The sequence below is a fragment of the Gnatocerus cornutus genome, chromosome 5 (genome assembly GCF_029298725.1).
Source record: "Gnatocerus cornutus isolate USDA-ARS CGAHR chromosome 5, icGnaCorn1.1, whole genome shotgun sequence".
Classification (NCBI taxonomy): domain Eukaryota; kingdom Metazoa; phylum Arthropoda; class Insecta; order Coleoptera; family Tenebrionidae; genus Gnatocerus; species Gnatocerus cornutus.
Window position 1 is genome coordinate 4,561,506 of NC_142237.1, and position 12,112 is coordinate 4,573,617.

At 32.0% G+C, this 12,112-nt stretch overlaps 3 protein-coding genes across 3 annotated transcripts; all 3 read left to right on the plus strand.

Moving 5' to 3' along the window:
* The first annotated feature begins 621 nt into the window (after positions 1 to 621).
* Positions 622 to 1,891, plus strand: LOC148173813 (transcription factor HES-4-like). Its single transcript, XM_088036305.1, has one exon. The coding sequence runs from the start codon at positions 737 to 739 to the stop codon at positions 1,460 to 1,462; it is 726 nt and encodes a 241-aa protein (XP_087892431.1). The 5' UTR covers positions 622 to 736; the 3' UTR covers positions 1,463 to 1,891.
* Positions 1,892 to 10,673: 8,782 nt separating this feature from the next.
* On the plus strand, positions 10,674 to 11,558 carry LOC148173814 (10 kDa heat shock protein, mitochondrial). The gene is made up of 3 exons (XM_088035656.1): positions 10,674 to 10,919; positions 10,973 to 11,134; positions 11,185 to 11,558. Exons 1-3 carry the CDS (start codon positions 10,674 to 10,676, stop codon positions 11,326 to 11,328), a joined length of 552 nt encoding a protein of 183 aa, XP_087891782.1. The 3' UTR covers positions 11,329 to 11,558.
* A 37-nt stretch (positions 11,559 to 11,595) lies between these two features.
* Positions 11,596 to 12,112, plus strand: LOC148173815 (NADH dehydrogenase [ubiquinone] 1 alpha subcomplex subunit 7-like). The gene is made up of 2 exons (XM_088035720.1): positions 11,596 to 11,681; positions 11,733 to 12,112. Exon 2 carries the CDS (start codon positions 11,739 to 11,741, stop codon positions 12,045 to 12,047), a length of 309 nt encoding a protein of 102 aa, XP_087891846.1. The 5' UTR covers positions 11,596 to 11,681; positions 11,733 to 11,738; the 3' UTR covers positions 12,048 to 12,112.

The window sequence follows — 12,112 nt, forward strand, 5'->3', positions numbered from 1 at the left end:
TAAAGCTCTTCTAATACCTAACAGAGCTCTAGCTAGAGATTTATAAAATTTAAAATATTAGAGATATGTCAATAGCATGAAGTTTAAAAGCCGATAAAGCAGTTATCTAATCTTTTGGATAACATTTGAGCCGAAATTTGAATTTATCATAAAGTTCTGCGTAAAATGAGTACAATCACGTGTACTTTTCAAATAATCGAGCTAGAGCTAGAAATTTATAAAATTTGACATATTAGAGATATATAATGTCAATAGCATGAAGTTTAATTTAATTGCGTGTAACACCTATTCAAATAGCAGAATTTCTAGAATTTATAAAGTATGCAGTTTGAATGCCAGTAATCCCGAATTATTCCTTTATTTCCATAAAAAATTCAAAATCTTCGCGGTGTGCAACTTCCCAATTGATATTTAAGAAGTTTAACACTAAAAAAACCAAAATAACCCATCGAAGAATTTCGCCGAATTCGCAAACATGTTGAGGTTCACCGATCGGATCTGTTGGTGTGATGTGGCGGTGTCGGCACGCGACTAAAGCAGCACCCGTCCCCCGCACTCGATCCTCGCTACCGCACGCGCCACCACCCCCCGTTACTGCCACCGCCGCCCGCCTTCCTGCTCACAGCTCGCCCAACTCGCCCACTCTGCTTCATTGCACGGCTCGTGCTGTAACAGTACAGTTCATCCTTTGCAACGTCGCACATATCACGCGCGACTCATGAGATATTGAGTAGTTATGACCGCCAAGAACAAAAGAGCCTCCGAACCCAGAAGAGCCAACAAGCCTTTGATGGAAAAGCGACGAAGAGCGCGGATCAACCAGAGTCTGGCCGCGCTCAAAACTCTCATCCTCGACTCGGCGAAGGCGGACAACACCAAGCACTCCAAATTAGAAAAAGCAGATATTTTGGAATTGACAGTGCGGCATTTTCAACGCCACCGAAGTCTGGATGTTAAAGGGGTCAACCAGTACAAGGCGGGGTACTCGGATTGCGTGCGGGAGGTGCAGAGGTATTTGGACACTCCGGATGCTCAGACCATGACCATCATCGATGCTGGAGTAAGACAGAGGTTGCTGAGGCATTTGGACAATTGCGTGGCAGAAGTCGACATGGACATTCGCAATACAGCTCCTTCAACTGAAGAAAGATTACAACCTCCAGACTCTAGCACCTTGGAGGAAGTTAACAACAACCAAAACAGACTGGAAGCACCGAAGGAAACGGAAGTTGCACCTCCGCCAAACAAGGTGAAGAACTACGACGGGAACTTCGTTCTTCTTTTGCCAGAACACTACCTACAGCTTGCCAATGCGCTCGGTGTTAACTTTCGATCAAACGAAGAAACTGGGGCTAGTGTTTCTTCAGAAGATAACTCTGAGAGTAGTTCAAAACAACCGAGCGAAAAACCTCTGGACTTTAGTAAAAATAATGAGAACGGTGATATGTGGAGGCCCTGGTGATTTGTTAGTGTTGAGTCTCTTTGTTTTGTGATATTAAATTCTTCGTTTTAGTCATCAGATTGTATTAATTATGCTTTGCTTAAATCAAATGATCGAAAAAATGTGAACACGCGTGTTGTCATTATCATTGTGGACACTTCTGAATTGAGTATGAAAATCGATTAATAGCAGACACCTGCTTTGTTAGGCAACATTTTTTAGATCATGTAAATATTTAATATCATCGCTTGAAAATTGTTACGGAAAATCATTAATATGTACAAAATCATCTACATTTGGCACTTTTTTGTCTTTCATACTGTTAATTTGTAAATTGATTTATTGTAGATATTACTTTTAGGTGAAATAAAGTATTTAGCCAACTTTTAATATACGCACCGTTTATAGTTATTTAACGAACAAGTTCGATAATGAAGGCGACTATTATATCAAGATTATTGTAAAAAATCCCGGAGGAAAATGTAAAAATAAAATATGAGAATATTTAATTAAATATAGAGTACATATTTAAAAAATACAAAAAAAAACAGTAGAAAATTCAGACCGAACCAAAAAAGTAATCGTTAGTATTAAATCTGGAAAAATCGAGTAAAAAAAATCGATGTTGAATTCAATTTCAACAAGAGCACAATTACATCGACCTCCAATACATCGATTTTGAAAAATAGTAAATAAAAAACTCAATATAGCATAGTTTATTGTGAAAAACAAAAGTAAATAAAATTCTTAATAAAGCAACAAAATAATAAACAAATACGAGAAAAACAAAAATAAATAAAAACCTTAAGTAATAAACAAAATAATAAGTAAATAAATTATAAAAAAAATAACAAATTCGGGATTAATAAGAATAAACAAAATTCTAAAATATACGATGACAACCAACCGAATGAAATATCACCAAAATCAAGAGTGTAAAATAAAATACATACATCGAAACCGCAATCATCATATAGATATGTATGTATTAAAAACCAAAAATTTTTTTTGGCGAAATTGATATTAATAAAAAATCGATGTAAAAGTCCCACATTTAATTAGTATACCTACATTTTAAGGGCTCTATATTTTCTCCTGCGTTTAGAAGTTGAATCAACCTTAATCCCCCAGCCAAATTCTTTCATTTTATCATCATAAAGTAGAGTTGAACGCATTATGGCATAAATAAATCGCAAATTTAAAATTTAAAAATGTTAAAAAATGAACACACTTTTGGTTATGCAATTTTGGACAGGATTTTTACCTCATTAAGAGTGACGCACTTTTGGCACTTTTGAACAAACACCGAAAATCGTTTTCCGGGATTCGAAAAGTGGCTTACGCTCTGTCGATTCAAGCTTGAAAACAGGTATTTTTGCACCTCGGTGTACAAACTGCTGTTTCATGCAGAATATAAAGGTCATTTCACACTGACAGTGGAATTTTCGTGACTAAAAGGGTAAGTAGACAATCCGTTTGATGAAAAATGCCGCGAGCTATAGCACCTACAGTTTTTGTCCGATTTAGAAATTTCAAAAACTATTTGGAAAATATTAGCAAATGTAAACTTTTTCCAAATGACATACTTAATTTTGACATTTTCTTGTAGATTTTTTTCTAAATTCAATAATGGGCGGCAAACTATTCTTCATAACACAGATTTGTATAAAAATATTAAGGTGTAGTGGAATTATTTTGCTATACAAGTTGAAAAAATTATTATGGAAGAAAAAATGACAAGTTAAGTTTTGAAAATACAGACATTCTTTTTGTGGGTAAAAATGATCGATTTTACCACACTAAAGATAAAAATCTCTGCAAGAAAAATAGCCTTTAGGACAGTAATGTTAATGTGTGTTATTACTTTTATTAAATATAGGACGTTTTCAAATGAGATTTCCATTTGAAAATAGTTATTTAACAAGTTCAGTTAATGAAGGCAATTAATAATCAAGATGTTTTAATATACAGGGTGATTTTTTTAAAACGGTAGGCGTTGTAGAATTTTTATTTATGAACCGATTTCAAAAATTTAAAAAACAAATTAAATGGTTTTTAATTTACTATAAACTGGTGATTTTAAAATTTTTCTAAATGTCTTAGTATCTTTTAGGCGATACTCAACTTTCTTATTTTAAATTGACACCCATATTTTTTTTTTCATAATTTAGAAGATATTAATTTTCTTGATTCAGAAATGTGTAATATGTTAAAAAATCAAAAATGAAAAAATTTAGGCAATGAAAGTTAATAAAATCTAGGTGCATGGTGTCAATTGTGCAATGAAAAAAACGGGATGGCGTTTCAACAGTATTTTAATTAAATTCGGTAGTTGTTTTTTCTGATTTGTAATTATTATTGTCTTTTGTTATTAATAATTTCAAAAAAAAATGCCGATCCTTTCTGTTATTTGCTGCTTTTTGACATTACAATAACGGCATTCTTTTATTTGACACCATGCAATAGATTTTATTAACTTTTATTGCCTAATTTTTTTCATTTTTGATAATTTTTTTAAAAATATTTTTGTAAAAGTAGAAAATACTACATATTTCTGAATCAAGAAAATTAATATCTTCCAAATTATGAAAAAAAAAATATGGGTTCCAATTTAAAATAAGAAAGTTGAGTATCGCCCAAAAGATACTAAGACATTTAGAAAATTTTTAAAATCATCAGTTTATAGTAAATTAAAAACCATTTAATTTGCTTTTTAAATTTTTGAAATCGATTCATAAATAAAAATTCTACAACGCCTGCCGTTTTAAAAAAATCACCCTGTATGTAATGAAATAAGTAATAAATTAAGTATTTAAACAAGATTATTAATCGACCATTAACAACCGAGTTGGTTACGAAACTTTTCAGTCGAAAAGAAATTTTAAGAAAATTAAAGAAAATGGAAAATGTATTTCCTGGAATTAAATATAATCGTTAAAAAAATTAAAAATTTTCACTGGCGAAATGGCTCGGAGGTAATTGCTTTATATAATCGCCAATCATACATACCTAAAAAATCGTTCATTATTGAAAGATTTTCCACTAAAAATCGTGCATTAATAGCCCTCATTAATGAACAAAAGACGAAAAACATATTTTTTTGTATCTCACCCATTAGTTAATCAAATTACATCGTAAAACAACAAAAACTAGTGTTAAAGTTTTTTATTTATAGGTGAATAGTTGATAATCAAAGCATTTGTTTTTCATAGGTAATATAAGGTTTACATTTTAATTTAAGTAATACAAACTTTTTTTGAAAAAAATATGTGGAACATTGTTAATTAAATTAAAAAAAATATCCAGACGAAGATAAAAAGTATCGGGTGTTCACGTATTGCTGAAAATAAAATGAAAATTTAAATTTTATTTTTTTCCTGCTCTCTCGAACATCCAAATTAAATTCGGTAAAGGGTGGATGGTGCTTTAAGGGGTTCTTAATTCGGGAACCATTTTAAGAATCCAATATTATTACGATATTATTTAAAAAATTGAATCAAAAATGTGAAATTTCAAATTTCCCTCTCGCCTCACTTTACTTTTTAAATTTACTTGTGCGTAGATTGAATTAAAGTTAAACACGGACTAAAGTGCAGCTCATTGCTATCAGTCTACTCTCTAGTCTAAATTTTCAAAAATTTTTGGGTGTAAATCAGGCTTTCAATTCCTTAGAGAGAAAATTAGGGGAAAATTGAATGTAGTGATTTTTGAGGTTAACACGTTGTCAAAGTTGAGTGTATTAATCAATAACTAATTAAAATTTGTTGCAAAAGAATGATTTTAACAAGTTTTGGCAATGTTGTGAAAGACGATTAGCTTCTAAGCATGCCACAGTTGCGTCAAGGTCAAACACATTTGCTGCCAATTGTTACCGATTAAAATCAACTAAGGGCTGCTGTCAACTTAACTTTTCAATGAGTGGACCGATAGTAATGAGCTCTGGTATATAAAATTGCTTAGGATAGGCATATTTGCAGTAAAAAGGTTAATTTAGACATAAAAATAAAATTTCCATATGTTCAGCAATCCGCGAACACCCGATACATGGTGCCATTTGAAAAACAAAAGTTGACTATTGTAACACCCAGTATTCATATAATGCACATTTTTGATATTACTTTTCTAGCAAATAAAAAGAGTTTTTGGATAATCTAATGTATCTGGTAAAAACTGTAGGCGCTAGAGCTAGCGGCGGTTTTTTATCAAACAGGGTGTATGTTCAAAGTTCCGCACTCACAAAATTCGCTTTAATTTCGAGGATAAAAATTTGGAAATTTGCATACGCTCATCGCTCAGGTCCAAAATCTGGCGCAAAAATTTGTTTTTTATCAATGTTAATTGGGCGACTTGAAACCTAAAAAGGAGAAAATTTTGCGATTTTTAAGTTTTTATGGAAACACTCGCTAATCTAAATACATATAACTGTTTTAAAAATATCTTTGTTTTTATTTTTAAATCTTATGCAAATTATGTTAGAAATTTGAAAAAAAATCTGTTTTATTAAGTTGGTTTTCAAAATTAAGACGGGGCAGTGTAAACTACGTTTACACCACATTTTCATAAGTCACTTCATTCATTCATATGAAGATCAATTTTGATTTCGTGGGCGTGTTTCACTTTTTAGACACTTAAAACCGTTAATTACTATCTAAAAAGCAACGATTTCACCAAGTAAAATTTTTGTTATAATCCAAAGCAAACTAAAGGTCAGTTGATATTTGTGACACAAAATGTTGAATTTTGTGTAAATGTTGTTTCCAATTTTGATGTTATTAATTTGGAAATTAACTTGATAAAACGCCATTTTGTTCCACAATTTTAAACACAATTTGCATAAAATCTAATCTTCAATTGTCATGACAACGATTGATTCTACAAATCCTCGAAAATCGCTAAAAATTACATTTTTAAAGCGTCGCGACACCAAAAATTTCGGTAATATAAGGCAAATTTTTCCGTCAGATTTTAGAGCGTATGCAAATTCTCAAAATGTTATCTCAAAAACTAAAGACGATTTTGTGTTTATAAATGTTGCTAGACCATGTATAAAAAATTATATTCGAATTTACACAACTTTTTAATTTTTGAATACTAATAAATAAATGGTTTGTAATAAAATCTCTCGGTATGCAAGATCACATCTGTGGTTCTCCGCGAGTTCTAGAACGTCTTATACAGGGTGATTTTTTTAAAACGGCAGGCGTTGTAGAATTTTTATTTATGAACCGATTTCAAAAATTTAAAAAGCAAATTAAATGGTTTTTAATTTACTATAAACTGATGATTTTAAAAATTTTCTAAATCTCTTATATCTTTTGGTCGATACTCAACTTTCTTATTTTAAATTGGAACCCATATTTTTTTTTTCATAATTTGGAAGATATTAATTTTCTTGATTCAGAAATGTGCAATATGTTCTACTTCTACCAAAAATATTTTTAAAAAAATTAACAAAATTGAAAAAAAATAAGCAATAAAAGTTAATAAAATCTATTGCATGGTGTCAAATAAAAGAATGCCGTTATTGTAATGTCAAAAAGCAGCAAATAACAGAAAGGATCGGCATTTTTTTTTGAAATTATTAATAACAAAAGACAATAATAATTACAAATCAGAAAAAACAACTACCGAATTTAATTAAAATACTGTCGAAACGCCATCCCGTTTTTTTCATTGCACAATTGACACCATGCACCTAGATTTTATTAACTTTCATTGCCTAAATTTTTTCATTTTTGATTTTTTTTTTTTAAATATTTTTTGTAAAAGTAGAACATATTACACATTTCTGAATCAAGAAAATTAATATCTTCTAAATTATGAAAAAAAAAATATGGGTGTCAATTTAAAATAAGAAAGTTGAGTATCGCCCAAAAGATACTAAGACATTTAGAAAAATTTTAAAATCACCAGTTTATAGTAAATTAAAAACCATTTAATTTGTTTTTTAAATTTTTGAAATCGGTTCAGAAATAAAAATTCTACAACGCCTGCCGTTTTAAAAAAATCACCCTGTATGTAAAAAATTTTCTTTCACTTTTTTCTGCAATAAAATCATTTATTAATGGTATCTATTAATGAACCATTAAATAGGTTTTTAAAAACATCTAGTAGGAAAATGTGAAACTTTACAAACCGTAAAATTCTTATTTTCACGAGTCAAGATGATGGACATGAATGGTGAAAATACCACTTTAGCTGATGGAAGGGATGTGAGTGTTTGGTTACAAAATGCATTTTCGTAAATTCGTAATTTCGATGACATGCAAGTGACGTAAAGGTTTGATTTTTAATGCACATTTAACAGTTTTTATCTAAAATGCACTAATAAAGTGGTCTTTATTCACTCATTTGAGATAGATAAAGTACTCTATTACTCTTTAGAGATCATAAAAAAAATTATGCTACATTTCCTTGACAACACAGGCATAGCTTTCCAAATGCTAAAAATTTGTCACTACTGTCACTTGTGTCAATTCTTTTAATGCGTTAGTTGCAACCAACAGAGACTCTGGATAAAATCTAGTATTACATTCGAGTGTAAGGGCAAATTATTCAGGATAATCTGCTTCCTTACTTACACTCTTATACAGCGTGATGCAAAAAAAAGCGCCCAGGAGTGAAAGCACTATGTTCCTTTTAGTTAAACCATCTCAGAAAACAAAGCAAAGTTAACCTAAACCTATTCTTTTTATTATTATTTTATTAATTTTAGAAGATTTGGTAAAAATTTTAATTTGAAATTGTAGAAATTGTAGTTTTTGATGATAAATCTCGCGTTTCTAAATAATTTCACTGCTCAGAATAAAACATCATAGACAAAAATTATGCAGCAATTGTTAAAAAGTTTTTGGTCGAGTTTTATTATTTTTGAAGACGTTTTCGCATTATTCTAGACAAATTTTTTGTCCCAAATAAAATTTTCGTAAAATTGATGATTATTCCTCATTGGTTACAGCCACCAGATTGTCCGAAAAAAAGTTCAAGTAAAGATGCCAAATAGTTATTTGTGTACCAAGGCCAAAAAGTGTTTCTTTTTTGACCGAGCTTTTTTTTAATGGTCGAGGCGTTAGCCTAAGCCAGAAAGAAGGCGAGACCAAAATGGCACTTTTGGCCGTGATCACATAAGATTTTTTAGGCGACACAAGTTAATAAATTTTTATTTATGATTTATTGATTTACTCATTTATAACAACTAAATAATTGTATGAAATAATTTATGAATGCTTCCGAAAAATTCATATTTCCTTTATTTACAATTGCAGTTTCGGCATGTGTAGCTTCACAATTTGAATGAATTAGGTTTGATGTGCTTTTTGATGTTGTTGCAGCAGCACTGCTAGACACGTTTATTTTCAATAATTCAACACGTCTTTGTTGCACTTTACAGCAGTTTGTCAATTTGATTTTACCCAAATGATTATAAAATTGGGGGTAATGTCGGTATCTTTATGAAATATGCACAACTATGGATAGATGGCGCCACCATAGATTGGTCAAAAATGTTTGCGGCCAAAAAAGACTTACTTTTAGGCCGCTTTTGAGACCTAAAAATTCCATTTTCAGTTTAAGTCGCCTAAACAAATTTTTTCAAGATTATATCTGAATCCGAATTTGACACTATAGTTTATCCGGTGAGAGATTGGGATATTTCGACAGTTGACATATAGGTTGGTAGCAAATTATGCTACAAAATACACTAAAAACACTAAATTCCTACGCGAAATGGGTTAACAGGGTTGTCAGTAACTGGGGTTATTTTGTTATTTTAAATTTCGCGCGTTTGGTACACTTTTTATCGCGTAGATTTAGTGACTTTTCTGTCATTCAATCTCTCACCGTACAAACTATAGTTAATTGGAGAAGTAGGAAGTCATTTTCAAAGTAAAATTGCCTTCTAATTTTGAATCTGAAGTCCGTTTGGATTCATTAGGTCCGGACTTAGAGATGTTATTGAAAAAATATTTTTTTAGGTTATGTTGCATAACTAAGTTTGTTTTTAAAGGTGGAATTGTGTAACAACACTGTTTTAGAAAGCCTATTAAATAAGCCTTTTAACGAGCTATAGAACTCAACACTGGGGTCAGTAATTTCAAAGATATTAATAAAAAACTAAAGTGACACTATTGGTGGTTTCGTTTGGGGTACAAATTTATTGTGGTTTAGGAATCTATTTGTCACGGCTGTTAAAAATGCTCTTATTAATTGATATAGTGGAAAGAAAAAACTAAAGTCCGTTTTTTTTTTTAAAAAACCACCAACACCGCAATCTTCTCCTGCATTACAACCGGCAACGTTGCCTAGGGAGATTTTTGGTGAGAAAATAGTTGTCAAATTTTTGACATTTCTGAAAATTAGCCAGTGTTTCCGTTAAAAACGTTTCTTTTACAGCCTGTTGGATTGCAAATCAAATGATTTAATAGTGAAAAGACTCGGCACAGCCTGAAAGCCCGTTTTGTGTAATCAAATTGTCAATTAGGCAGCTAACCTATTTGATTTTATCACCAAAAAGTCACCATCGACGACGTTGCCGGTTGTAAAGTGGTGGGAGAGTGCGGTGTTAGTGGTTTTTTAATAAAAAAACGGACTTTATGTTATTTAAAATTTACTGGAATTGCACATAATTTGATCTTGAAACGATTTGAGTATTTGGTGATGAAACTAGAAAATTTATGAGCGCGCTTATACTGATTAAAGCTACGCATGTGCTCGCTTTTACTGTTCATTGAAGCAAGTGAGTATCTGTTTGATTTATCCACAATTTATCCACAATTTGGGCGATGCAGGCTTCATGTAAATTAGATCCTACATGATTATAAAAGAACTAACAGTGGAACGAACATGATATTCTTCTTGTTAAAGAATGGTTCTGTGTCGGGACGAAGAGCTTTTTACAAAAAAAATGTTATTTCCTTAGATATTTAGATCTAAACTTGGCCAAATTTAACGATTTTCAACATTTTTTTTATCATACTGTCATTACTTTTTTTCAAAAAAACTCAACGTCCCGACATTAATTACTATCTTAACTGCAGTTTCACAAAATTTGAACTGATTTTTTTCACAGACAACGGAGTAATATCGAATTTTGTGAGGCCTGAAAACATACATTTTTCTGGAGGTAAATCGCCGTACCGGATGAAAAATATACACAAGAAATGTGCCTTTTTATATTCAAAACAGAATGTAATTAGTAATTAATAAGTAATTAATGAGATGTTTACTAATAAAAATGTCAGAGCCGCCGCGTGAGGGCGCTGATGCAAGTTTTATGCGATACTCCTTGCCGTGCTACCTCTATGCACTTCATAAACTCTTTTGCGCTCAATTAACAAGTCGAGTGGAATCTGAAACATCGCAATTGATAACCTCCACATCGAATCTAGCACGTTCTCGTGTTTGCCGGCAACTTCTCGAAAGTTCCACCAGAAAACTTCTATTTATTCTCAAAAGACCCAACACACTAACCCACAAAATGGTAAGTATTTTTCACTAATAAGTAAGAATCCTCCTTTAAACACGAAATTTTAGTCTGGTGCTGTCAAACGTTTGATTCCTCTCTTCGACCGCGTCCTCATCAAAAAAGCAGATGTGGTAACAAAAACGAAAGGGGGCATCGTAATTCCAGAAAAAGCTCAAGCGAAAGTATTGAAAGGCACCGTTGTGGCTGTGGGTCCAGGATCTCGCAATAACGTGAGTTTGAATTATGTCAAAAAGTTCAAAATTAAATCCTGTTTTTACAGAATGGGGACATCGTCCCTCTCTCTGTACAGGTCGGAGACAGCGTCCTTCTTCCAGAGTATGGGGGCACCAAAGTTGAATTAGAAGAAAACCAAGAATACCATCTATTTAGAGAGTCAGATATTTTGGCCAAAGTGTCCAACTAATTGTGTTGTTTTTTTCTACAATTCTGTTACATTCTCTGTGAGAACGTTCCGTAGCTGTTAAGTTATCAGTAATTTCAATGTTTCTACTTCATGATCTGTGATTGCTTATAGGCTATGGACGTGATGTTTTCAGCAGGATTCATCATTTTGCTGACTGAAAATGTAGTCTTCTAGTTTAGTCTATATTGTAAATTTGTTAATAACGATAAATACATTTATAAAAAAAATAATTTGATTGTTAATTGTTCAGCTAGGAGAGGATATAAAACGAAAATAAAATTGAAGTTCCAAGTCCATTTGATACTGAAAAATGCGCGAAGAAGGCTCTGCGCAGTTATGCAAGAACTGTCAAAGTAACACAACCTCACTTTCCGAACAAAATTTTAAAGTTATTTATTTTCTAGACAACAATGAGTAGAAACATTCGCGACGTTTCACCCTTCATTCAGAAAATCCGCAATTTTCTCCTTGGACGCGGCCACACTTTAGCTGTGCGATTTCAAGATGATCTCGCTTCAAGATCGCCCCCTTTGCCCAATCTTCCTGATGGCCCCGCGCACATTTTGAGCGCGAATTATTACTACGGAAGAGATGCCCGACGTGAAGTTTGTCCTCCTGAGGTTATTGCTTCAGGGACGAAGATGATTCAAAGTGGTGAGGCCCCTGAACGCAAAGCGATCACAAGTCGTGTTCCTGGAAAAGTGTATATTTGGGATTGAGAACGTGGGGGTGTAGTTGAAATGATGTATATAAAATTAAAAGTTCAATAAAAAGTTTGATTGTG

Excerpts from the sequence above, each read along its gene's own strand:
- LOC148173813 (XM_088036305.1), top strand. The coding sequence starts at position 737 with ATGACCGCCAAGAACAAAAGAGCCTCCGAACCCAGAAGAGCCAACAAG.
- LOC148173814 (XM_088035656.1), top strand. The coding sequence starts at position 10,674 with ATGTCAGAGCCGCCGCGTGAGGGCGCTGATGCAAGTTTTATGCGATAC. Across the intron at positions 10,920-10,972 it reads ACACACTAACCCACAAAATG|TCTGGTGCTGTCAAACGTTT; the intron begins GTAAGTATTTTT and ends ACGAAATTTTAG. Across the intron at positions 11,135-11,184 it reads GTCCAGGATCTCGCAATAAC|AATGGGGACATCGTCCCTCT; the intron begins GTGAGTTTGAAT and ends CTGTTTTTACAG.
- LOC148173815 (XM_088035720.1), top strand. The coding sequence starts at position 11,739 with ATGAGTAGAAACATTCGCGACGTTTCACCCTTCATTCAGAAAATCCGC.